At 39.1% G+C, this 21,373-nt stretch overlaps 4 protein-coding genes across 12 annotated transcripts in view; 2 read left to right on the top strand and 2 right to left on the bottom strand.

The window, feature by feature from the left end:
• adad1 (adenosine deaminase domain containing 1 (testis-specific)) overlaps positions 1-10,343 on the top strand; it is a 35,972-nt gene extending 25,629 nt beyond the window's left edge. For 5 of the 6 annotated variants that reach the window (XM_046405854.1, XM_046405853.1, XM_046405852.1 and 2 more), the window contains exons 13-14: positions 2,253-2,320; positions 8,020-10,343. In XM_046405854.1, the coding sequence (XP_046261810.1) occupies positions 2,253-2,320; positions 8,020-8,167 (216 nt within the window). In that variant the 3' untranslated portion in view covers positions 8,168-10,343. Of the gene's footprint in view, positions 1-2,252; positions 4,492-4,666; positions 5,611-8,019 lie in introns of those variants that run through there. The other variant, XR_006844857.1, reaches the window with a different exon arrangement.
• On the bottom strand, positions 1,243-4,673 carry il21 (interleukin 21). 2 transcript variants are annotated; one of them, XM_046405863.1, is made up of 6 exons: positions 4,335-4,673; positions 4,199-4,240; positions 2,181-2,294; positions 2,008-2,046; positions 1,785-1,865; positions 1,243-1,629 (listed from the first exon to the last, which is right to left on the bottom strand). In XM_046405863.1, exons 1-6 carry the CDS (start codon positions 4,476-4,478, stop codon positions 1,609-1,611), a joined length of 441 nt encoding a protein of 146 aa, XP_046261819.1. In that variant the 5' UTR covers positions 4,479-4,673; the 3' UTR covers positions 1,243-1,608. The 2 variants fall into 2 exon arrangements, with proteins under 2 accessions (XP_046261819.1, XP_046261818.1); XM_046405862.1 differs by having other exon boundaries at positions 1,243-1,865.
• A 5,096-nt stretch (positions 10,344-15,439) lies between the features above and the next one.
• cetn4 (centrin 4) lies at positions 15,440-17,846 on the bottom strand. 2 transcript variants are annotated; one of them, XM_046405861.1, is made up of 5 exons: positions 17,693-17,846; positions 17,269-17,424; positions 17,018-17,146; positions 16,519-16,656; positions 15,440-15,720 (listed from the first exon to the last, which is right to left on the bottom strand). In XM_046405861.1, exons 1-5 carry the CDS (start codon positions 17,693-17,695, stop codon positions 15,631-15,633), a joined length of 516 nt encoding a protein of 171 aa, XP_046261817.1. In that variant the 5' UTR covers positions 17,696-17,846; the 3' UTR covers positions 15,440-15,630. The 2 variants fall into 2 exon arrangements, with proteins under 2 accessions (XP_046261817.1, XP_046261816.1); XM_046405860.1 differs by lacking the exon at positions 17,693-17,846 and adding an exon at positions 17,535-17,668.
• A 21-nt stretch (positions 17,847-17,867) lies between these two features.
• bbs12 (Bardet-Biedl syndrome 12) lies at positions 17,868-20,673 on the top strand. Of its 2 annotated transcripts, XM_046405850.1 has the most exons (3): positions 17,868-18,009; positions 18,595-18,802; positions 18,881-20,673. In XM_046405850.1, exons 2-3 carry the CDS (start codon positions 18,607-18,609, stop codon positions 20,554-20,556), a joined length of 1,872 nt encoding a protein of 623 aa, XP_046261806.1. In that variant the 5' UTR covers positions 17,868-18,009; positions 18,595-18,606; the 3' UTR covers positions 20,557-20,673. The 2 variants fall into 2 exon arrangements, with proteins under 2 accessions (XP_046261806.1, XP_046261805.1); XM_046405849.1 differs by having other exon boundaries at positions 18,595-20,673.
• Positions 20,674-21,373: the final 700 nt, after the last annotated feature.

Here is a 21,373-nt window from a genome sequence, read left to right on the forward strand (position 1 = left end):
TGTATCTTTGTGACTCAAAATGTGCCTAATTTTTGCAATATTGTGGAGGTGAAAGAATGCAGTCTTTGAAATGTGTGTTATGTGTGAGTTAAAGGACATGTCCTGATCAAAAATAACTCCTATATTCCTAACGGTGGAGGCCAAGGCTAACCCATGTAGAGTTGCAGTATCATTGGATCATATAGTGTGACGAGTACACCACATCTTTATTTCTACTATTTGCTTTATTCAAGCACAAGCTGTAGAGGCAAAACTTGATATCGCATTCTAAATACAAGGACAGCTTTGCAGCTGTACAGCCTCCACTCTTCTGGGAAGGCTCTGATGTTGGATGAAAAGGCATGGCTCACAATCTCTGTACCAGTTCACCCCAAAGGTGTTGGATGGGGTTGAGGTCAGGACTCTGTGCGGGCCAGTCAAGTTCTTGCACATCAAGCCATGTCTTTATGGACTTTGCTTTGTGCAGTGGGGTTCAGTCATGCTGGAATAGAAAAGGGCCTTCAACAAACTGCCACAAAGCTGGTAGCATAGCATTCTGCAAAATGTCTTGGTGTGAGATTTCCCTTCACTGGAAGTAAGGAGGCGAGCCCAACCCCTGAAGAACTACCCTGTACCACATGTGAATTCAATAATAAACAAGTGTGTCCCAGTAATTTTGTCTATATAGTCTATTTATTAGATAGCAACGTTTGTGTTGGTCATATAGGAAAGCTAATTAATCAAAAAATGGTTGTGCTGAAAAGCAGCTAAGCTGAAATAGAAAGCAAAGCTGGGGGTACACAGATTTTTGACAGTATTTCTAAGTATCAGTTTCTCATGTATGGGATGATTGTATTGATTGAATTACACACGTCTGTTGTCTAGAGAATTTTGACTTGACTGAATTGAAAGGGGATTGTCTGAGTCGCAGCGTCACAGAGTGAAGCCAGCTGTGGTTCCTCACTCGGCAGGTAGCTCAGCGGGATCACGACTTGGTGTCTGAGGTTGTGGGTTTGAGCCATGGGTGTTGCAGGAACAATCATACCTAATCTGTCATTGTGCTGGGGACCAGCACACATGATTCACATGATCATGAAGCTCTGCAGAAGCCTCAGGGAAGCAGGGAAACAACTAAAACATGATGGGCAGGACTGAGGCACTGAAACACATGACAGTAAACTCTGTGTGGTGGTGTATCCACCTCTGCTGGAAGCTTTTATGTTATCCTACAAATAAAACAGGCAAACCAAAACATCTGTGCTGCAATAAATTTAATATATATTCAAATGGTACAATGATAAAAGAATTCCTGTGCCAAGACACATCATACACAGTATAAATCTTGTTATATACTTGATATTCTTTGAGAACTACAACAAATAAATTAACTTTCACTTTCAGTGAAAAATAGAGAAAAATAAAAATCAAAACTGCCAAGTCCACTGGGTGGCAGCAAAGCAGCTATTCTGATAAAACCTTCATAGCTTCAGTGGCTTCACCACTACTGTCTAAATAAATATTAAATAAGTACAGTGAAATATTCACGAGGCTATAACTTGTTTAGCATCTTCTCAGCGTAGTGTCTTCTCTACATTCAATCCTTGGTCACAAGTAGATCTCTGCCCCTTCTCAGCTCAGTCTGCTTATGGCCTAAAAAAAATGTAGGGAAAAAAATTAGATTGAATTTTCTCATCAATCATCGTCTCATATATTCACATTTATACAACATAATGATATATATTGCTACAGATTTACAGCCATCTTTTCCTTATGCTGCAGTAAAACAAAGAAGGACTTCGCCTTACCCTTTGAATAAGAGACTCCAGTCTGTTGAAAAACTCCTTGGCATTTTCCTTTGGATGTGAGGTGCAATCTTGGCAGGTGGACTATGGGAAAACAGGCAAACACAAGAACATTAACTTACTATTGGCCATCTGTTATGAGTACAACACCCAACAGAAAGTATACTCAATAAATAATGAACTAAAAGATGAAAATGTGGTGAAAATGTTGAGAAAATTTTCTTACCGTAACATCTTGTGAATTACAAAAGTCCAGGCCGCTTTCCTGAAAAGGATAAAATGAGTAATATTTTAGTTGGTTTTAGGACTGTGCAGAATTGCCAACGGGACATTACACTTTGAGCTATGCTTGTAGACATGTCGTTTAATAAATCTATGCACCCCCATCTGTTTACTTACAGTAATGGGATTCCTGAGGCTCCTGTAAAGCTTGCTTTGGTGTCTCTCTGTCATGTTGAATTGCACCTGCAGATTAGCCCGAAAGCACTGCAGTGCCGACAGACAGCAGCAGTCCTGTTACACAAAGAAAGAAGAAAACGGTGAGTAAAACATCAGTACCACACCAACACATATCACTTTCTCCAGTTTGGCCTGTTGAATGACAGTACCATGGTAAGTGTTTTATATTTAGAATAGATTACTCCAATAAAATTTGAACAGGTTGTTCAGCACATCTTAATTCACGTCAGCGTTACTTTTACTTCATTTGGGGTTTATATTTTGCATTCTGCCTACCAAAGGCCAAGTTCACCAACAGTTACTTTTTACATGGCAAATTTTTTTCATGATACAGTTTGTACATGTGTTCTCCCGTCACTGCCATCAAAATCATTTCCAAGAACGCTGTTGTTTTTGGTTTCATGTCACAACTTGATCATTCCAGTTGACTTTCCTGTCAGATACATGCATAATACTTTTAGTTATACTGAAACTTAACCTAAGAATGTTTCCATGATTTTAAACTTTCTTTTCTTGGACTTTTTTTTTGTGTGTGTCAAGTTGTTTCCCTCCATAATGTAATCAAACTGTTGATGATATGACACGCTTTTTCCAAGTGAAACAGTTTGTTTCTGTTTAGACAGCAGTAGTGAGTGATGGCCGTGAACTTGGCTAGCCTGGGTCAGATCACAGTTTTACATCACAGAATGTGTGCTGTTAGTAGGTCAGATAGGTAGATTTTTTTTCTTCAGGGTGAGAACTGAACAATAAGAAACGATAAGAAGAACTTAGTACTTGCTGCTACAAATATTGAAGTTCTCTAAGATGCTGTTTTTGCTTTTGACAGTCACAAATTCTGGTGCAATTTTGCTCTGTAGTGTAGTGATTTTCATTCTGAATACTACGTCTTGTTCAGCAGAATAGTGGCTTCACGCCCACTCTGAAATCTTTATCATTTGTGGTTCAAGGTAAGCTGTATTTTGCCAGTTTTTAAACTAGCGGGTGACTCAGATGTTTTCTAGCATGCTGGAGAGCATTTTGAGTTTGTGAGGTGGTGTGAGGAAGTATCATGGTTTTGTCTGCTCTCTCGCTTGATTACTCATCACATTTCTTTTGAGAGTGCAACGGAAGCTGTGAGAAAATACACTGAGCAAGCTCTCGACTTGACTCACTCAAGATCATAAGCCTGACAAGAAAGAGGGCTGATCTGAATTTACAAGTAATGCAGTTGATCTTAATGACCATTTATTTTAAGTCAAGTGCACAAGAGCATAGCTTAAGATTGAAAAATATTGTTTCCTTTCTACAAGTTCTAATTAATGTCATTGTCAAGATAACATTTTTAATATTTTTTAGATTCAAATTTGAGTTTTTCTGTGGCTTAGGGCCAAATTCTAACACTACTGGAAACAAAAATTCTTTTAAAAGAAGCCAACTGCACAGTGGGTAGTTTGTTCTGTTGCTGTTTAATTTCAATATTCTTCCTTGAAACTTTAGATTTAGAAGATTAAAATTTATAATTATTAATTATTCCAAATACTTATTTATTATCTTTATTAAATTCCATGTTTGCTGTATAAAATTGAAAAAGTGACTGTTTAAAAATGTGTGCTCACATTTCAGTTTACTACAGATGTTTTAGGTTTACCTGTGTGCTATGTGCAATTAATTTCATTAACTGATGTCTTACTACAATCAATTACATTTTTGACATCTCATATAAAAAAATGTGAATTATATTTAAAAACATCAATTTGTCAGCCTTTACGCATTCACAGCTGATTGATTATATGGACTTTACTCAACACATTTAGTGATTTCACACATCATTTGATGTCCTCCTACAGTAGCTGGCACATGACAATCAGTAACTACAGTAAGTGGGAGAATAACAACAATGACTAAGCAACCTCAAATATTAAACTTGACGGTGACCATACTTGTCAACGTTATTTAGTATACAACTTAGTTTGGCTTACCTCGATATTGTTTGGTGGAGTATTCAGCATTCCCTCACTGAGCTGCAAGACACAAGCCAAGAACATTGTAATCAGTAATGATCACTTTGACCATACCTGGGCAAATTTATGAAAAAGTAAACATCTGTGAACCTACCGGGATGATGTCTTTCACAGCCTTCAGCTGTCTGAGGACTTCTTGTAATTTTCTTCTCTGCTGAGTTTTATCAATACTGCCTGTCGACCTGCTGGCCACAGAACAGCAGCAGACTGCAAAAAGGCAAAACACGACCAGCTTCATATTCTCAGAGTCAGTAGGTACCAGATCACCAAAACACGCTTTTCGAAAGATTTACTGGAAATGCAGACAGTTGTGTCGCTTACCTTTTTATACATATCCCTGAGGACACAGGAAAACCACTTGCAGAGAGTTGGAAAGCTGCATAAACTGGTGTGTGTGAGTAATGAAATTTTCTTTTCCACTGGCAGTCACCACTACGTGATCCGAGAGTGGCGTCAAGACGCGCGTGCGTGGGGCCTATAGATGCAAGTGTGTGAATGTAAATTTGTTTGAGTGCACCCAACAGGAAGCTACAGGAAGACGGCACTTCCCATTTTCATTCTGAATCAGTGGAGCCGTAGCTGTACCGTGTCATAGGTAGTGTTCGTAGGTGTGGTATTGACAACCTGAATGCATGCATTGCATCATGGCCACCTACACAAACACACAGAGCATGTTGCAACAACAGGAAGGCTTTTTTAGGTATAATTGTTGAACCAAATTAAAAGTAAGGAGATAAGATTTGTGTCTGCACAACAGAAATTCTGACCATATTCAGGACCTCGTGTCTCTGTAAGTTGGCTTTTAGGTTGATGCTTTCCTCCGTTTATCTCACTGTTACTCATCAACCCGAGACCGTTTCCTTCTGTCCATTTGCTAAGACACAGTTTCACACAAGGCTGTGTGGGTGATACTCAGCAGTCACATGAGAGTCATTAAAGACAGCACTGTCTACGTACAAAACAGACTTCACTACAAAAGCGTTCACCGAAGCTAAAAGCTGTTAAACCTTTCAAAACTTTGCCACAGAGGACAGACGTAAAACATATAAAACATACAGAGATATGGTTTAAAAAAAAAAAGGTCTCAATGAGTGAACTGATGTCCAGGGTTAGGTTTAGTCAGATTTACTTTTACATTATGCACTCATGTTAAAAAAGAAAGTTGTTTTGATTTAAATATATTTTAGCAGGCCAATGAAAACAATTTCTTCTTTCTTTCAATGTCACAGTAATGCAAATTAAAGAGATCCACCAAGGAAATGATGCATCTCTGTTGCAAATGAAATCGCATTTATTAAGGTCCACAAATGAGAAGCCACACACATTGTAGAATTTGCTTTATTAGTGGTAAAAAAAAAAAAAAAAACACAGTCTCTAAAATTGATTGCACAGTCTCTCAGTTAACACTAGAAGTCAGAGGATGTGTTTGATTTTGCAGGAAGCAGTAAAATTACTTGTTATCCCCTCTGGTTTGGTGCTGTCATTGCTGAGCAGTCGAAGTGATTATTGTCAGTGTACTTTATTGGACAAGAACAGTAAGGGCAACACATGCTGAGGACTCATGATGCTGAGAAGACACCCGGACCCATTGTTTTCTGTGTAAGCTGCAAGTGCAGCTCCACTGTCCCATTTCCCAGCATCAATGTGTGTCAACTCACCGGAAGAGCAGCAGTTTTCACAGTTGTTCGTGAGATCAGCACCTCCTGACTTCTGTACATGTATTTGTTTTGTACATTTGGTGTGTCCAACGTGTACGATAGGAGTGAGTTGAATTTGTACAATGATGCGACCCGTCCGATGTGTGTGTTGCACATTTATAGGCACTGCATATCTGAAAATCATCCCATGCTTCCCAGTAATCAACAACTTTATTGGGCTGAAGAGCGAGTGTTCCAGCTGTAGCGACAATATGATAGTTCAGCGGCTACCCCACTTACAACGAAGCACACACCCACCCCTGAGTGGTAACGGCCAGGCCAGGAAGGCTTTTGAGACTGTGGGATAGCTTTCTTATGTTTCTGTGACTGTATTTATCACACTATAAAGGCTAAGAGAGCTTGCTGAATGTGGTGAATTTGCAGCTAAACTGTGGAGCAGTCTGTGTAATCAGGCAGTGAGCGTTGATTTGTTTCACTTCATATCTATTTTATCTTGCTAGTTTCTACGGCTTAACTAACCCCAGTTTTAAAGAATATTGAACTAGGGGGATTACTGGGAACTTTGGAAAAGTCTGAATGGCTACTCCAAACTGGAAGAAACAAAAAAAAGGTTTTAAAAGAAAGCATCATGCGTTTTAAGTCTACTTTTTGAAGGCTTTAATGTTTCGACGTTTCGTGTACACCCGCTTTTCCTACGCGTGGCCCCAAGGTTTTCAGAAGAGCAGATATAGGACATAGAAGCTTTCATAATTTCTATTGTGTCTTCAGGTTTCAGAAATGTACAAAGTGGAAATAAGAACAGAAATATCACTGAATTTTCCTAATGGTCATCAGCTCTAACCTGCATTAGTGATACACATATTTGGAAATTCAGGAGGCATCATATGTTTGTCAATGCATTCATGTGCATGACACACAACGTGCTACCACATTTTGCAGTCGTTCTGCCCTGTCAGTGTGCGTTAACACATTCTCTCCGCACACAATCTTTACATCTATTGTTTCATCAGAGGGGAGGAAGTGAGAGTGAAACTGAGAGAGAAAACCCCTCTTGTCTGTTCTCTCTCTCTCTCTGTCAGCGTAAGGGAAACGGTGGGTGGGGGCTTCGACTGGTCTGAGAGGTGCATCACCTTCAGGCTCCTGTCTTATCAGGAGTCCCTTCTGTGATGCACATACACAAAGGAAAATGTGTCCTCAGGTGGATTTAAAATTCAGAAGAATTTTCCTCAACTGGCTGCCATCAAGGAACCCCCCATTTCCCACCTGTGGTGTGGGTATGTCTGTCTGTGTGTGTGTGTGTGTGTGTGTGTGTGTGTGTGTGTGCACGCACGTGCACAAGTCTTACAAACAGCTTTATCAAAATTTGTCCAATGTCTGAAACAGACATTTCAGAGTGCCAGAGAGATTCAAAAAAGACAAAACTTGACATTTACGCTGATCAGCCACAACGTTAACACCACTGACAGGTGACGTGAATAACATTAGTCATCGGTTTACACTGCAGTGTTCTGTGGGGATTCTGGCTTGGGTTCTGGCAGTCGAGTGAATGTTCTTTGACACACACCAGTCACATTGCGGACACCACAACAGGACCCCAACAACGGCCTGCAGACACCCAAGATCCCAAGCTGGTCAATCCAGAACCCAAGGTTTCCCCACACAACACTGCAAAGTAAAACGATGATTAATGTTATTCACGTCACCTGTCGGTGGTGTTAATGTTGTGGCTGATTGGTGTAAGTCGTGCAGTGACAGTTAAAGTTGTGGAGATTTAAGATGTTTTAGCAACTTTTTAGTTAATCACCACTGACACGTTTCTACTGTACAAAAGTGACACCAAAGCTGCCATCTTGCGTGACATCATTTGGAGCCAGAGTCTGTGCAGTAGTGATTGGGCAGGGGAGCAGTGATATCGAGTTCCTGCTCATACACCTATCTGAACCAATCAGGAGCAGCGCTCAAAGTCAGTCACAATGTTTCAGCTGCTTCTTGTTTTTCTTGCTCTGTATAGCATCAAATAACTACTTAAGGTCAAACTTGAACACTTGAACCTACCTAAAATGATGGAAGCCTTCTTTGATAAAAACTTTTTTGACATGTACTTTTTTTGTACATTTTTAGTTTGGTCAAAGTCCTGTCTGCTAACATGGAGGGGGAGTGGCTTATGACCTGTACTGCAGCCAGCCACCAGAGGGCATTACAGATGTTTTGGCTACATTTTTTTGGGAGTTCTTATGACATCCATCTTTATATACAGTCGATGTTTTAACGCATGTCTTTATTAATTGTTAAAGTACGATTTACTAATGCTTAACTAAACAGGTACTGTCTATTAACAATGAACATATTTTACAACAACTACTACTACAGAGTTTTTCCTCAGTTACTAAGTACTAATTAATTTATTTCCCAATTATTGTTTATTAATGGTAACTCAGGAAATGTACATGAATTGCAGTCTGAACATGCTTTGCTTAATACAAGCATTACATAATGTCAAAAGAAAAGCCATTCGTGGTTAATAACACTTCTTAACAGTTCACTAGTGTGTCTAGTGAAATTACAGTTCAACATGTGCTTCTTGTATCTGATGGAATATGTACTGCTCACCATTAATGTTCCATTACCATTGTCCATAGGTCTCAGGTCTAAACATTTCACCAGTACATCTACGCAGCATTCACCTAGAGTGCCACTCAAAAACCTATTTGTGCTTCTCGGTCTAGCATCACCTGTCTCCTGAGTGAAAGTTCCTACCTATACTTGAAGTGAGTCAAAGCAAAAAGCGCTTGTGAAACATCTGCAGGCTCTCAGTGGATGTTTCACATGCACATTGTGCAGAACTACCTTAGCTGCTGAACTAATAAGTACATGATTTGAAAACAACTTGCACATACCATATAACCTGCACTGAGAAGACCTTTTGTATTTATACCCTGCACACCTGTAAATCTTTGTAAATCTTTATAATTTTGCTGCAACACTGACTGTTGTGAACTTCCAAACCCTTTTGAGAATGTTGGTTTTTTAGAATAGTCATTAAAGAATTAACCCTGTGCTTTAGCTGTTTTACTGGGCTAAATATAGCTCACATGTTTAAGAAAAAAAGGCCTTACATGGTGGAGAAATGTAATCGTCTCATACGCCTCATCTGCCTCTTAGAGCTCGTGCTTTTTTCCATTAAATTTCGTGCTACAGTGTTGTACCGAGGCAAGTTTTTGGTGATGACTAAAGCTCTCGGTCAGAGGTACAGACATGTCATTCAGTGAGAGTTGCTCTTTGTGGTCAGCCAGGGTGTTAAACGCAGTGCAAAAAGTGTGACTTGAAGTGAGGCTATAGATGAGAGAATACTGACGGATGAAGGGCAACAGGTGTGAAAATAAAAAAAAAAGTTTACTTCTGATTAGCATTAGTGTGATGAGGTTTTTTTCCTTTTGCTCTTTACTTATCTTTATTAGGTGCCTGTCTTTTTATCAAGAAATGTGAACATATACATTATTCATTATTTCTTACTTAATTGTGTGGGTTCAGTTGCACTATTGCAGGGTTGCTGCTCAAAGCAAGGCCTGTGGACCTGTTTGTCTATCATGAGGTTCAGTCCCCCCCAAGATAAAAAATAAAAAAAAAAATACTCTTTGTGCTGTTTTATTTTTAGTGAGGTGTTTTGTGAGCCTTTTAAATGGGCCAGGTGGTAATAATGTAGTTATTGTTTTTCATAATCTGACAGTGGCGGAGAGAGTGATGCAGGAAGTCAGTCACTTAAGTCACTTTGCAATACAGTTCAATATGATACAATATAATACAAAAGGTGTTTGCTGTTGGCCCGTGACCCACCATCATGTGTCAATTTTGGGCAAAAATTTGGGCACTCCTGCACTATAGTAATGAATTATAGTTGAGAATTAGAGAAGTGAGACACACCTTCAGATTTGTTTTCTTTGCAGTAGGGCTGCCACATTGTATTTTCACCACAAGAGTAATAACACAGCCAAACGGATTGATATTATCACAATATCTAAAGGACATCTGTAAACAAAATAACTCTATGAGTCAGATTTATGTTTAACTTTGCTCAGTGTGTTTTGTAGTTGGAGTTGGACGCAGTTTGGTTTTTGGACAAGAATAATGTCATTTCTGCCCTGAAACTGTCAACTTATAAGAAACATGATATGTTTTTCTACGCCATGTACTCTATTTATTTTGAATAAACTTTGTGTTTCCCTGTGTGTGTCTGTGTGTTCTGTGGGCTGTATAAGTCTTGTTAAAGAAGGACATTTTTATTTTCATAAACCAGTGTTCGGACTGTGAGTAAAATAATAAAGTTTTTGTTTTCGCTATGACATATGAGAAGCTGAAATTACAAACGATGTTTAACTGAATAAAGACACCCTCAAGAGAAAATGAATGGTTACTTTGCTGTCTTTAAATTGAAAAAAATAAATAAACAAATGAAGAACAGCAAAATAAATTTTATATTTGAGGTTTTAATAGACTTTTTAGAAGGAACAGATCTCCGTCATAAAGATGATGAATCACATAGTCCTGTTGTTAACGTTTTAATAAAAGGCCAGAATTGACCTGGGTGAACTTTTATTTAGAACACTTGGTGCTGTCATTTAAATGTATTCCTCTTTGCATGTTGACGTTGTTGTTTAGCTCTCCACTCTGCTGTATATCACTATTATGAGGCTTCTGTTACCAGTGCGGCCTTGTGGGCTGCAGTTGTTGCTCATCAACATCAGTTTGTTTGTTTTGTTTTGACATGAAGTCATCACTTGGTCAGATTGCAGTGATGTCATTTTTGTTTTGTTTTGTTTTTGTACTGTCATTGCACTGTCTAATCCTAATGAAATCCATATCTGAAAAATTTCAAAGTGCACTGTGGTTATGAAATTAATTCACCTGTGGTGTGTATGTATGTGTGTGTGTGTATGTTTATGTGTGGGTGATTAAAAAGGAATATCATCATCTTTGTTTTCTTTTTGTAACTGTTAAGAATGTTAAGTGAAAGGATAAGGTCAGAACTTGTGCACTACAGTATAGCATGACCATTCCAGACCACTACTCAATCAGGAACATTTGTTTAGATTCATTAATTATGTAGTTTACTTCCTACTCCCACTTGCAGTAGTATGATTTCCTACACTGCGGTCTCCGCTCCGCGAACAGTTTGCATTTCCAGGGCAAGTGGGTGTGAGGTTGAAAGTTTGCATGCAACTCATACGTACTGGCATCTTGCAAAACATTGTTTACTTTTCTTTTAAAAAATACTGGTTGGTATACATAAATGTGAAGTCCTCTGTTATTTTAGAACCATTTTAGAGCTGGAAGGAGGCCAAATGAAGATGATTTTCGGTGATTAAGAAAAAGCAAGTGTGCTTGATATTACCGTAAGTGTACAGGAAGAGTACGAAGAGGGTGTGGGTGGGGGATCGCCTCTTCTGGTCCTCTCCGCCAGCACCGCAGCAGTCATGACACAGCTTGTTTATAATGATTGATTCATTTTTCACTGTCATCATTACTGAATTTAAAGATCTTATCTTTAAAGATCTATGATTTGGTGTTTTAAATTGAAATGTAGAATTCACTGGTACTTGACATTGTCAAATTATTTCCCATAATCCAACTTAAATGAATTGATAAAAATGATATTGGGGGCTGTTAAGAGAAACCTGCAGGGTGGGAATTTATCAGTTGGTGACATTAGCCATGGCCTGGCACGATTCCGTGGAGTTCAGTGTTCTGAAATCAGCTTTTCTGCAAAAAAGTGCAGGACAGGTGATATTTTAACTCAAACAAGCATGACTGTCAATGGACAAATTTTGCTGTATTTATGACCTCATTTTTCCAAATTATGCAGTGTCATTCTTTAATTAATCATCGCCAGAACAAACAAAAAAGTGCTGAATAAATGGCATTTACTATTTAGTGACTTATCAACCTGACCCTGCCCTGAAAAATAATGCCTGATCTTTCATTTCTCATCTGAAGACTTTGTACTTCTTCATTAAAAGAAGAAGAAGAAGAATCAACTTTTATTCAATTTTCAATTAAATTCAATTAAAATTATTTATATAGCACCTTTTACAATCAAAATTGTCTCTAGGTGCTTTACAGAAATCCAGAGCCTGAACCCTCGAGCAAGCAGACAGTGGCAAGGAAAAACTCCCTTTTAACAGGAAGAAACCTTGAGCAGGACCTGTATATATATTTTATATATATTTTTATACACACTGAATTTTTCCTCTGCATTTAACCCATCCTTGGTTGAACACACATGGAACACCCAGCAAATTACATGCAGTGAAACACACACACACACAGGAGCAGTGGGCTGCCACTGTCAGGTGCCCAGGGAGCATATTGGGGGTTAAGTGCCTTGCTCATGGGGGCATCAGCTGGCCAAATTTGTCCTCCGGTGGAGGAAAGGAATCGAACCGGTGACCCTCCAGTCACAAGCCACTTCTCCAACCTCTAGGCCACAGCTCATTTGAAAATAATTTACCTCTTTTTCAGGGGTTGCTCATAGGACGAAGTAAGAAATATTCAGAGGAAACGTTGCCCTGTGGTAAACTGTGATTTGCTGATTGATTTTATTTCAGTCTATTTAAAAATATAAGACCACACAACAAAAGAAAGAAAACACAGTCCATACTTCCATAATGGCCCGTGATGTCCCACTGATGATATATAATACACTCAAGAGCTACAACAAGAAAAAAAAAAAAAGACTTTATTAATTCAGAATTATGTGTAGTGGAAATAGCTATCAGATGCGGCTGCACTTGCTGACTGACTGATTTAAGTCCTGATGAACAACCACACTTATAGTTACCTGGAAGAGGACTGAGACTCAGTCATTTGTTCTCATTAGCCCAAATGAACTGAATTAAAGGGTGCAGAACACCGAAAACCGAAGCCTGTATGTAACTGAGACACAGAGAGCTGCTCCACTTGGTTTGCAGATATGAGTATGAGCCTTCACATTCAAATGCATGGTGTTGTCGCGTCGACAGAACGGGTCCTTTTCTCATCAGCTCTGTAGCTGAGTTAACTCTGATACTGTAGCACAAGATGGATAAAAGCAGTCAACTGAAATACACATGGTTGTTTGAAAGTATTTGCTGTTATGTTGGATGTTTTCTCCTTAAATTGTAACATCTCATTTGAGTTGTGCCACCAAAATCTGAGAGGTGGAGATAAAACAAGATGTTGTTCATAACTGCTCCTCGTTAACCAACCTTTTTCTTTTTTCCGTAGCGCACCTGATCTACTCATTTGTTTAAAGGTCACTGGTTGAGGGATGGAAACAGATTGTGCAATACACGTAGGACACGCAAATCAGTTGGGTGTAATCTATGAACAACAAAGCATCGCATATTCACAGGACAGCATCTTTAAATCATTCTGGCTCTTAGTGTTGTGGTTTCAAAGGTTCATTTAACAATTATTATTATTATTATTATATATTCAGGAATAAAAAAAAGGAGATGCTAACAAAGCATGCTAGCTAGCTTGTCATTGTCACATCCGGCACATTAAAACAATAGACCAGTGAATAAGATGGGAACCAGCTTCCCCATCAAACTGTCCAACATTGAAAGAGAGAACATTGCTAAATGGTAAAATGAAACAGTGATCTGTTAGATGTGTAATAATTCTGAAAATATGCATAAAAGCTATTTCACAAATATGACTGAGATTAAAAAGCAAACATACCACTGATGCAGTCACTCTTGCTTCTTCGCAATGATGCCTATTTGTCTCGAGTTGCCTTACTAAAAGGGGGCTTGTAAAATTCCCACATAATGGTGACACATTCTTGACATTTAAGAGTTAATAATATAATGACCTTTTACCAGCAACGATCAAACTTGCAGCACTTGGTTGTTTTGGAAATTATTCATTTTATGGGAAAAAAAGAACAGCAGCGGAGCAGTGGGAGTATTGAACAGACTGTGATGTGAATGGTGTTTAACCACAACAGTAGGGGAATAACACTCAGCTGAGGGGCTGTGAAGATATTAAAGGCCGTGAAACTGCCACTGCACAAAAACATCCAACTCCAATTGGAAAGTTTTGTTCTAAAATCAAACACCATCGACCGTCTGAACAACGCCTACTCTTCCTAAATGACTGCTCCATGCACTTAAGTGTTTACTGAAGGGCCTGTGTAAAATTAATTAATTACTTGATAAAGAATAATAATACACAAATTTTATATTTAAGGTTTTAAAATGTTGGCGAATTTAGTAGCATCTTCTCAAACTAATACTTGTGTTTTTGAATGGTGGATTATATAGTGGATTTTGTGCTGCACATCTTCTGAAACTCGTGAAAACAGTTTGAAAATAGCATTTCTTAGGTGCTGAAGAGCCGACTGAGTTAAGATGTTAAGAGCTTTGAAAGGATCTTCCACAATATCAGGACACATTTCGTGTCAGTTAATTATTTGTTTGTGTCCACTCAGAATAGGTTTCTGCACCGTTTTTCAACTCTCACCTGGTGTGTGGAGTACTTTGAATAGCAGAGAAGGTGGATCAATTTGAGTCATAGGGGGTAACATAAAATGAACCTCTGAAATACTGGCCTTTTGATTCCGCTCATGTCTGTCAATTCCAAGTTTCAGCTACAACAGATGAGCAAAATGAAAGCAGTCTATATAATTTCCACATTCTGGTACTTAAATTTGGTATAAAGCAAACATAACTGCATAAAATAAATAAATAAAGGCATGCAGCCAGCCTGTAAATTTCGAGAGAAATTAATTACTTCAAGAGTCTCTTTCACACACACACAACTGATTGCTTATCGAGTACCATTAACATTTTGAGGACCTAATCTGTCAAAATTGACATTTTGGAAATCTAGGAATCTTTGAAAAGTGCTCACGTTTAACTTTTTAACTTTTTGCAGTGCTAAACATTCTGTATGTGGAAATGTGGAATGTTAAAAAAAAAAAAAAAAAATACGGACCATCATATTTTCCACCAGATGTTCGTTTGCTTCGTCTAGAACAGGTTAACAGAACTTTCACTATCAGTGGCAAGCATCCTCAAAATAATAGACAGCCGTCTGACGGCTCGGAAAAACACGTCACTACAATATCCTGTTTATTTTAACAAGGTATTGCGTTTTGGGCAAAACCAGACTTCCGCCGTATATTACAATTAATCAGTAGGAGCATCTTTCCTACAAGATGATCAGAGCATATCAGTAAGACAGGGTTGCAATGTATCTTCAGACAATGACTTGATTTAGAAACTCAAAACCTGAAGTGAGAGTGACTTTTACTTAGTTACTCATCTCAAGTTCATGCTTGTCATTTCAATCTACAGTAACATAATTCTGGGTAGTCGACATCAACTTAGTCATATGACTTTCACTGTCTGTTCCCTGACATCTGACCAGTATTGACATGCACTGCTTTGCTGAATGTACTGCAGCATACACAGAGTATTGAAAACTGTACTGATTTTCAAAACCACAACAGCAGCAACCTACAGGCACTGCCCAGGGTTAAATACACAGACAAATGAACTATGATGAAATAGATTTATTTGTCTTATAGAAAAAATTCGTGCAAAGATACAGAATGTTAAAATATTTATGTACACACTAAACAGATCTGCCTAACGCCCACAAAAAGAAGAAAAGAAAAAAAAAACACTGTATAAACTTGTGACAGAATAAACATAGAATCTTTAAAAGTTTCCAGAACACTCAACAGGCTCAGTAAAGATTGGTCTTCTTCATTATCCTCAAGAACTCCTGCTCGTTGACCTCACCATCTCCGTCTCTGTCTGCCTCGTCAATCATTTCCTAAAAAGGTAAGAAACAAAATCCAATGCTGTATGTTCATATTGAAAAAGCGACAACTGAATCAAGCACTGAAAGCTTTGCTTCATCCATGTGACAGACATGGGAAACACCTGCAACTCAAATGGAGTGACATGTGTGGGGCATCTCAGTGCCGAGTTCCTCGTAAATAACCGGCTATTTTAATGCCGTGTGTAAGAATGTAAAAACATAACAGGAACTACGAGATGAGAGAAGAGAAACAAGTGTATAGTTCTGTGACTACTTCAATTCTTTGAGTAACTAATGTTTGGTGTTTCCTACTTAAAATAAATTGTTGAAACAATCCACCACAAAATAAATGTGAACAAACAGAATGCTTATTCCATATAAAGAGTTTAACATTTAACATCACAGATAGCTAGTGCACATATTCTATGCAAAGGTATGGTTTGACAAAAAGTAGGAGAGGTACAAAGCTGCTAACAGGTGCAGTGTGAGCCTCAAGAGCCTGCACTGAGGATTCAGAAACAGAGCCTTTATATCAATTGTTTCAGTGAAGATTAAAAAAAAACAAAAAAAAAAACAGCAACTCTGTCAAAGCTAATGAATTGTTCATGAATGCAGCAGTCAATCAACAAACGCATGCCCATCACTCTGAATAAGTGTTTTAAGATCGTTCTTATTAATAGGAGGTCATTGCTTGAAAGCACAAAATAATAAATACAAAAAAACAAAACATCGTCATGGGGAGTCTCTGGATGGACAAAATTATACATACAAGTACTTTGGAAACCTGCATGTCAATAAAGACTACAATACCTGCAATTCCTCGTCTGTAAGGTTTTCACCCAGCTCCTTAGCAACTCTCTTGAGATTTTTGAATGAAATTTTTCCTGTGCAGTCATCATCAAACAACCGAAAAGCCTTCAATATTTCCTCCTTGGAGTCCTTTTCACCCTATTAACAATGGCAGCATGGCAAACACAATGAATAACACATTAGAGCTTCAGTTTACACTTTTTCACTTGACATCTAGCAACTACAACACTGTGCATTTTCTGTGACTGTGAGTGAGATTTGCACGAATGATATTTGTCCATGTTTCAAAACTATATTATCAGAATCAGAATTCCTTTATTTATCCCAGAGGGGAAATTCTTTAATTATACATTTTTGCAAAGGATTTACAGGAAGTTTGCTTTGCTTTGTGAGCAACTGGCAACCAGAAGTTATGAAAAACATACACAAATTACCAACTGACAACTGATTGACAATGTGCAATCTCCCATGTTTTGACAAGCATCTGTACTACACTCACCATTTTCAGTGTCATCATACTGAGAAAGTCACCGAAGTCAATTGTTCCAGAGCCTTCTTTATCAACGTCTGCAATCATTTTCTTGATTTCTTCTTTCTTTGGTTCAAACCCAAGAGCTCTCATAGCAACCTGTGGCACAGGTATGCAACAAATCTCAAGCTGCTGTAGCACTGTCACCGAAGCATTTGTGAATCTATACATGCACTTCAGCTAACATCTAAGGTGTACCAAAACAAAAAGGATAAACTAACCTTTAGCTCCTTCACGTCTATGGTTCCAGTTCCATCTGTGTCAAAGAGATCAAAGGCCTCCTTAATTTCTTGCTTTTGCTCCTCAGTCAGTTCGATTTTGGGACCTGCCTTTTTCCTTTGGCTTGCTGAAGGAACTGGTTTTCGGTAACTTGAAGCCTGAAAAAGCAAACATTAAGAGGTGGTTGCCATTTCATGTTTGATACTCAGTTATTAGGTGCAGCCGAGCAACAAACAGGTGATGTGTTTAAGTTTTAATCCAACCTTGCTATCATGCTAGTTAGCCAAGTTTAGCATCAGTGCTACACCACGACAACAAACACAAACTTTATGCAACTGACTGCCAATTTTTCCCGATAAATCTCGCAACTTCCAAAAAAGTTAATACATCGTACAATTCATACTAGACATTTATATGAAAATTTACCATTTAAATTAATGATTTAACAAAGAAATCTCCACGGCCGCTTGAAAGTCGGACGTCAACAAACAGACAGCAACGGCTATATTCAAATGACATGGGAGATAGCCAATACAAACCAGGAACGCACCGTGAGTGGAGCGTATTAGCCAATTGCAAAATGAAATAGGCGGGTTATGATTTTGTCCGCCAATGGTTGAGACAGCTTCTTGTCTCCCAGCAACCGAAACACACAGCGCGTGCGCAGTGCTTAATCGTTTGCGCTTGGACGATTGGGAACTGAAAGGAGCAGATTCAGTATCATCAGCTGTTGTTGAATTAAGGTAACATTACTTTGTTTATGGACACATAACGTCTGTTTCGCAGAAGCACATTTCAGACATACCCGTGGGTTTCTAGCTCACTTCAGCCTTGTTATGGACTGATAGAGTTTAGAATTAAAGTCACTTTCATAACACATTAGCTTGTTAGCTTAGCCAGCAAAGTGCTGCTTGTATGGTCTGTAGGCTAATTGTAATTCTGTCGAATTTATCTTTCAGTGTCACTAATTTGGATGTCTGTGTGTTGTGAACTATTGAGTTATAATGCTGTTCTAGCTGCCGTTGCGTGTATGTTGTTGGCCAAACTTGTCAGCAGCTTTGGAGTGAGTAGTCACGTCCTTCTGTTAGGTTGAAATGAAGTTAGAAAAAAGCTACAACATTGTATTGAATGTGAGTGTCCTGCCTTCAGACTTTACTTATGCCAGCTCAAAGTTACACATCACGCAGAGTGACTCTTAGATTGTTTTATGCATTTTATCCTTCTTGATTGCTTGAATATGTAAGCAGCTCGTACTGCCAAATTTAATTACTGTTACATTGTTTATTACCAGTGAAAGTAAACAATTTCCCGTCTTTTTTAAAATTCAGGCTCCTCAAGAAATGCTGAGAGGTAGGATTATAAACCATCGACAACATGTTGGACTGCAGAAACTCTCAGCATTGGCAGGAATCATGCATTCCTCGGTGGGCCCCAATAAAACGTACAAGTTTATCCAAGATGACACGACTGGAGAATCAACTCTTGTGTGCTCATGCCTGCGCATCTTTGAGAACCTGGAGCTGACCTGCGCAGTGGGTCAGCTAGTTTATGAGACGATTCGAACCCACCACAGGGTCTATCACACAGGGTCAGGATGTCTTCTGTTTCTTGCAGGAGCATGGAGTCGCGCTGCTCTGGAGTGCCTTCAGAGAGGGATTTCAGTAACACACATCATTTCAGTTATGTCTGAGGGAATGGATATATGTTTGGATGTTTGCAGTAAAAGCAGCATCTCAACTGAAGGACTTGGTGTGGAGCAAGCAGAGAGCTGTATTGCACCTTCCATGGGACCTCACCTCCCAAAGAAACCCAGTGCAGAGGTTTCACAAACATCGTGCCACCTGCAAGGGACAACAAGACTTAGTCACAAGACTCTAAATGCCAGTGGACAAAGGAAAATAAAGCTCAGCAGACATTTCTGTGGAGATGGATCTGAAAAAATCTCTAAAGTACTGCAATCTCATGAGCCAAAGCATCCTGACATTGCAGACATTGCTAAGGGACTGAGTCATGGGTGTGCTGATGCAATGAATTTAGTAGTCGAAGCAAGCCGAATACTGTCAAAAAATAATCAGCGAGATGTCGGCTGTTCCACTTTTGACATCACTAAAGTGGTGACTTGTGTGCTACCTGGGTTACCAGAGGAGCATGCATGTGTTTTACCAGGCTGTATTGTTTGCTTATCTGCTGAACAGGCTTTAGTTGCTTGTCACTTACAAGAACAGCACTTGAAGGTTGCTCTAATTAATGGAGATTTATCAGATACCTATCACCATCTTGGTTTTACTAAGCCAACAGGTTTAAAAAGTGTGCGTGACCAGTCAGCTTTGTCAAAGTCACACAAAGAAGAAGGGTGGATGGAAAAGGTTGCAGCACTTCTGCTGAAGCTGGAAGTAAACCTGATTCTAGTCACTGGGCTTGTTAGTGAGAAAGTGATTCTACGCTGTTGTAGACACCATATACTTGTGGTGGAAAAAGTGAAGGCTTCCGTTTTGAAGTCATTTGCTAATGCAACAGGAGCCTTTCCAGTCACTTATGCTACGCAGCTGAGTAAGCACTGTGTTGGCACAGGGGGGAAGGTTGTGATATGGAGGGACCTCAGCAACAGTGATGGGAAGCCTTCAACAACTGTGAATATTTCCACAGGTGGGAACAGCGAGTTGGTCACAGTGATTCTCACAAGCTGTGTATATGGCAAGCTGCAGGCACTGGAAGACCAATTTTGGGCATGTGCTTATCGTTTACACCATGCGCTGAAAGACAAATCCCTTCTGCCTGGTGCTGGAGTGACAGAAATGCTTTGTATTCATCACCTTCAAAAGCAAGCAGAGCGCTATGTCAAGCATCACAGAGAGAGAAATGGGGACTCTGTCCAGCAAACCAAAAGTGGAACAGCACCTAATCCATACAGGGGTGTAGTGTTGCACCTCATGGCAGATGGCTTAATAGATTACATATCCACTGTAATGGTTAATACTGGAAGGTTTTCGAAAGTCAGAGCCAGGACTGTGGTGAGCCAACAGCTGCAGGGCTGTGACGAAAGCTTAGGCATTGCTGTAAAATTTTCACAACTTTACTTGGAAGGTGAACGAAATGATAGTGCAGTTTCCTCACCCCTGAAGTCCAGTGATGCACTGACAGTAAAGATCTACGATAATCTGAGTGTGAAGCAGGAGGCATGGAGAAGAGCCTTAGATCTGGTTTTTCTGGTGTTGCTGGCTGATGCAGAGGTCATCACAGGCACTGAGCAAAAAATTGATTGTGCACAGGAAAATTTGATGCTGTTATGACCCAGCATCTTGGGGAATTAATTGACTGTGTTTTGAAATTGTGCTTAAAATAAGAAATGACAGTGTTTTATAACTGGTACAAAGTAAAAGTAGAATAAAATGTGTTTATATTCTTTATTTTTGTGTCATCAATAGAGAGTCACAAGACAATATTCCAAAAATTCATTTTAGTGAAGCTACCTATTTGCCACCACTTGGGGGAGACAAGTGACTGTACGACACTAATATGTGTGACTCTTTCATTCAAGGTGATGCATGGACTGAATTCTGACTTAACTGATAGAGGGAGTGCAGATTTGGTGAATATGAACGTATTTACTGAATGAAGCATCAATGCAAGGTAAAACACCAGTTTATGCTCTGCCACCCAGACCTCCAGGTATTGGAAAGCTGTGACAACTGAGGCAAATTGGTGTCCTAAAAATATACATGAAATACTTCCAGAACTAATTAGGTATTTCTATATTTTATTGAGTGATTTTTATCTTGAAGTTCTTTATTTTTTATTATTAACCAAGCCTGACTTAGCTGACGCACTAACATGACCTTGCACACACCTTTGTACTCAGCTCAGCCAGGGAAAACAAACAGTAATACCAAAACTACAATTAAATTTTCCTCTTCCGGAAGTACGGGAGGAATTTTGAGGTACCAGTATATTTTTTAATCTTGGTACACTTCTGTTCCGATATTTGCCAAGCTTCATTATGTGTCTGCTGGCTGTCCAGCAATGTTCACGCTGCTTTCATGCCAACCGTTGTGGTTTCATGACCTGGAATGGTTGATGGAGAAGGAACACCTCCAGACTGAGTAAATG

Source organism: Scatophagus argus, chromosome 12 (assembly GCF_020382885.2).
Source record: "Scatophagus argus isolate fScaArg1 chromosome 12, fScaArg1.pri, whole genome shotgun sequence".
NCBI lineage: Eukaryota > Metazoa > Chordata > Actinopteri > Scatophagidae > Scatophagus > Scatophagus argus.

What these genes read in the sequence shown, in the direction of transcription:
- il21 (XM_046405862.1), bottom strand. Translation starts at nt 4,478, where the DNA reads ATGAAGCTGGTCGTGTTTTGCCTTTTTGCAGTCTGCTGCTGTTCTGTG. An exon ending in CTCCACCAAACAATATCGAG is followed by an intron (nt 2,295 to 4,198) that starts GTAAGCCAAACT and finishes TTTGTGTAACAG; the next exon opens with GACTGCTGCTGTCTGTCGGC. An exon ending in GCCTCAGGAATCCCATTACT is followed by an intron (nt 2,047 to 2,180) that starts GTAAGTAAACAG and finishes TATCCTTTTCAG; the next exon opens with GAAAGCGGCCTGGACTTTTG.
- cetn4 (XM_046405860.1), bottom strand. An exon ending in TAGACGTGAAGGAGCTAAAG is followed by an intron (nt 17,147 to 17,268) that starts GTTAGTTTATCC and finishes CCTGTGCCACAG; the next exon opens with GTTGCTATGAGAGCTCTTGG. An exon ending in GTATGATGACACTGAAAATG is followed by an intron (nt 16,657 to 17,017) that starts GTGAGTGTAGTA and finishes CATTGTTAATAG; the next exon opens with GGTGAAAAGGACTCCAAGGA.
- bbs12 (XM_046405849.1), top strand. Translation starts at nt 18,607, where the DNA reads ATGCTGAGAGGTAGGATTATAAACCATCGACAACATGTTGGACTGCAG.